This window comes from Episyrphus balteatus, chromosome 1 (genome assembly GCF_945859705.1).
Source record: "Episyrphus balteatus chromosome 1, idEpiBalt1.1, whole genome shotgun sequence".
NCBI lineage: Eukaryota > Metazoa > Arthropoda > Insecta > Diptera > Syrphidae > Episyrphus > Episyrphus balteatus.
The window spans coordinates 112,455,755-112,459,791 of record NC_079134.1 but is presented as its reverse complement, the minus strand read 5'-3'; the positions used below and the strand labels follow the sequence as shown (position 1 = coordinate 112,459,791).

The following is a 4,037-nucleotide window of genomic DNA, read 5'->3' as shown; positions in this document are numbered from 1 at the left end:
CGAGCTGCGTACCAGGCTTTAATTTAATTTTAAAGCCTGGTACGCTGCTCGCGCTAAATTTTAGCTCCCATACAAATTATCGATAACTTTTAGCCGAGATAAAATGGATCCCATACAAGTTATCGATAACTTGTATGGGAATTTTATCTCAGCTAAAATTTAGCGCGAGCAGCGTACCAGGCTTAAATGGAAAACATGCAATGTATTTGTGCAAAAGAGAACAAAAACAGCGAAAAAACGATAAATGTAAAAAATTTCGATTTTTTTTTTAATTTCTTCAAAAAATCACTAAACTTCCAAATAAATTGTTCAAAATTGTTTATAATGACTTTCTACTGGTAGCAAATAACGTTTGAGCAGAATTATTAGCTACATAAATATTGTTTTTGGTTGAAAATGACTAAAAACAGTGGGAAACTCACAAAATAATTGAAAAAAACTTTCGAAAAAAATTTTGTTCGAAGTCGTACCGATAAATCGAAAAACTAATGACGCCAATCGATTTCTCGGGTCCGAAATAGGGCGAAACAGTTAATCGCGCACCTGTCTCAAAATTTTTTTTCAAAAAACTTGCACGGTGTTATTGATAACTTGTATGGGAATTTTATCTCGGCTCAAATTTAGCATGAACTTACTGTGTACCAGGCTTATGTTTTTAAAACCAGGCCTTAAGCCTAGTACGCAGGCCTTAAGTCCGGTGGTAAAAATTATCGAAAAATTTAACTCGATCTGCATACTAAACTTTATAGGCATTTTTTTACTACAGTCCAAATGAGATAATTTCGCAAATTAGGTCAGTTCAAATTTCAAATTAATTTTTTTTTCTAGCAGGATATATTTTTGACAGCTGAAAATTTATCTTTTCACTTCAAACTTCAATAGTGTCAAAAATGTATCCTCAGCTAAATATTTAACCGAATTCACACACGGCCTAAATATTGCTTGGTGTCTGGTTAGCTCAACATAGAAATTAAATGTTATCGATAACATTTAAAAATAATCATCGCACTTGCATGTACATCACTTTCCAAAAACGAAATAAAAACAACGAAAAAAAAATGTATTGTTGATATGTCAAAAAACTGTCAAAAAACTAAAAAAAAAAGCGTGTGTTGGTTTTAAACATTTTTATTTTATCATCTCTCAAGTTATTCGAATAATAATGAAAAAGTTTTTCGTTGTCAATAGTTGGGGTAAAGGCGAAAGCCCTATACAATTTGCATCTGTCCCCAAGCAACAAAAAAGCGACACATCTGCAAGCAAAAAAGCAAAAAAAAAGAAAAAAGATGCCTTGAAAGATTCCTCCACTCTTTCATCCCAAAAATTTCCCTTAGCACCACCGCCATCACCACCATCGTCTGAACCAAATCCGGCCAAAAAATCTAAATCAATTCTTCACGGCCGGGTTACTAAAGCTTACAAGAAGAAACTTAAATCAAAAAATGAATTGTCCCAAAAACTCGAAACCACTACGACCAAAGCCACACAGTCTTCCAATTTCGAATCTAAACTAAAAGAGAACCTAATGGGAGGTCGTTTTCGTTTTATAAATGAACAACTTTATACAATGAGCAGCAAGTCTGCCAATAATCTATTCAAAGAAGACAAATCCGCATTTGAAGCTTACCACGAAGGGTATCGACACCAAGTTGAGAAATGGCCATTAAATCCATTAAACAGAGTCATTAAATCCATCAAAAAACTTCCCAAAGACTCAGTGATTGGGGACTTTGGCTGTGGAGAGGGAATGTTGGCACAATCCATTCCTAACAAGGTGTTTTCGATTGACTTGGTAGCCTGTCGGAAGGATATCATTGCATCCGACATGGCCAACACTCCACTCGAGAATCAGTGTCTGAACGTTGCTGTTTATTGCTTATCACTTATGGGAACAAACTTAAATGATTACTTGCTAGAGGCTAATCGTTGCTTAAAAATGGGCGGTTTAGTGTTTGTTGCAGAGATAGAGTCTCGCTTCGATGATGTGAGGCACTTTATTAGAACATTCGACAACTGCGGATTTAGTTTGGTGAAAAAAGATTCTTCGGCGAAATTATTCCTTTTCTTTCAATTTAAAAAAGTTAAGAATGTGGGTAAAGATGCCAAGTTAACTCCGTTCTCTTTAAAACCTTGTATCTATAGAAAAAGGTATTTTGTTTCTTTGAGTTTGATTACCTGAATATAATTTTATTTTTTTTTGCAGATAAGGCGCTAATGAAAAAGGATAATTTTTAAAAATTTATTTTACCATTCGTTTACAATTTTCTATTTCAACAATAAATAGTTAATAAAAAACTTAATATTTGCTTAAATTTTATTGTCAAAAATAGAAATAAAGGGTCCAAGGAAAAAACAGCACAGGTCCATTCCAACTCATTTCGAGAAAACGCATTTTAAAATGTTGTTCTCCATTAGAGTTGGGCACTTCAGTTCATTTGAGTGATCGATCACTTTAGTTCAAATCACACTAATGAACTAGTTCTGAACTAGTTCATTTTAGTTCAATTTATTTTAATCACTTCGGTTTTGTTAAAATTAAAAACAAAACTGGTTTGTACAAACGGTATCCAAATTTATGTAAAATTGACGCATTCTACATAATAAAACAAATACAACCTAAAAATAACAGTTATGTACATATTTTATTTTCTATAAAAATTCTTAATTTCGTTCATATACTTGTCGAGCTTTCTGGTTCCTGATAAAAGTCTAGAAGAAGTACGTTTTGCTTTCATTTAATGGAAATCATAGTAATGCAAGGACCAAGATGCTACTTGTTTTTTGTTCTTGCTTCGAAATAAGAGTAAGGGGTGCTTGAAGAAGAAACGCTGATACTGGCGCAAGCGACCTTTTGTTTTACATCTAAATCTTGAGGTAGAGCAGAAGAACTGATTTATATAAACTGAATATATAAAAAAATGTTTCGTAATGTCATATTACGACTGCTTTATGTTGCTGTTTAGTTTGTTGAAACAAATCTTTTTCGCTATTCGCGAACTAAATTGAACTAAGTAAGTGAACTAAGTTCACTAGTTCACCAAGATTATCTAGTTTTTTGAACTAGTTCGTTCGCGAACTACACAAGCCTATTCTCCATACAACTTAGTACTAAAAGCCCACAATATATTTATTTTTTCAGCAAGGTTTTAAGGAGAATGGCTATTTTGGACGTTGCGCGGCCATTAATGAAATTGCTATCAAATGAAAGAGCTATAGCTTAGGAAAAACTTTTACATTGGAAGTTTCGCTGTATTGCTTTAAGAATGCAAGTTATTGCAATATTAGTATTGTTAATGCATCTTTAAATGTGCGAAGGAAAAATTGAATTATTTTTTTACTTCAAATATATAATATGAAGCTCTGTAATTTTCCCTGACCCTGAAGACTATAATCTTGAAAATCCGACCAATAGAACTTAAATACAAGGTTTTTAAGCCAACCCATTTTGTTTTTGTTCGACAGTTTTTCAAACGATTCAAACTAACAAAAAATTGAACAACAAAACTCTCAAAATAGGCTTCAAATTGTTGTTTAAAAAAGCTAATAGTTTTGGTTCTAGTGGTTGGACATTCAAGATTTAGGTCTTCAGGGTCAGGGAAAATGACAGAGTATCATAATATGCATTTAAAATACATATTAAAGTGACAATATAGAGATAATCTGCATAAAGTGTTAAATGCAAAAATGTATTTTATTCGTTTTTGAAGTACGTCACAAGGATAAAACTTCTGCAAAACATGTGTAAGACTTAATTACATCATAAAATAACAAATTCATCGATGGCCGCGTAACGTCCACGTTCCATACAAATTTGCCCATTCTCCTTTGTTTTAAAAAAGTGCTCAGCATTGTACATATATATACAGTAGACTGATTAAAAAAAAAATTTTTTTTTGTTCAAAGCATTGTTGACAATGACGAAAAAAATACTGTAAAAGTTTCAGCCCTTAATGTTAACATTTAGTACCGCCGCATTGCAGATTTCTATTTCCCATACGATTTGTATGGGAAAGATTGTGTATTTGTGTTTAGAATTT

General features: G+C 32.5%; 1 protein-coding gene across 1 annotated transcript; it reads left to right on the top strand.

Moving 5' to 3' along the window:
* Positions 1-1,042: 1,042 nt before the first annotated feature.
* LOC129906703 (ribosomal RNA-processing protein 8) lies at positions 1,043-2,300 on the top strand. The gene is made up of 2 exons (XM_055982589.1): positions 1,043-2,148; positions 2,204-2,300. Exons 1-2 carry the CDS (start codon positions 1,163-1,165, stop codon positions 2,205-2,207), a joined length of 990 nt encoding a protein of 329 aa, XP_055838564.1. The 5' UTR covers positions 1,043-1,162; the 3' UTR covers positions 2,208-2,300.
* The last annotated feature ends 1,737 nt before the right edge of the window (positions 2,301-4,037 follow it).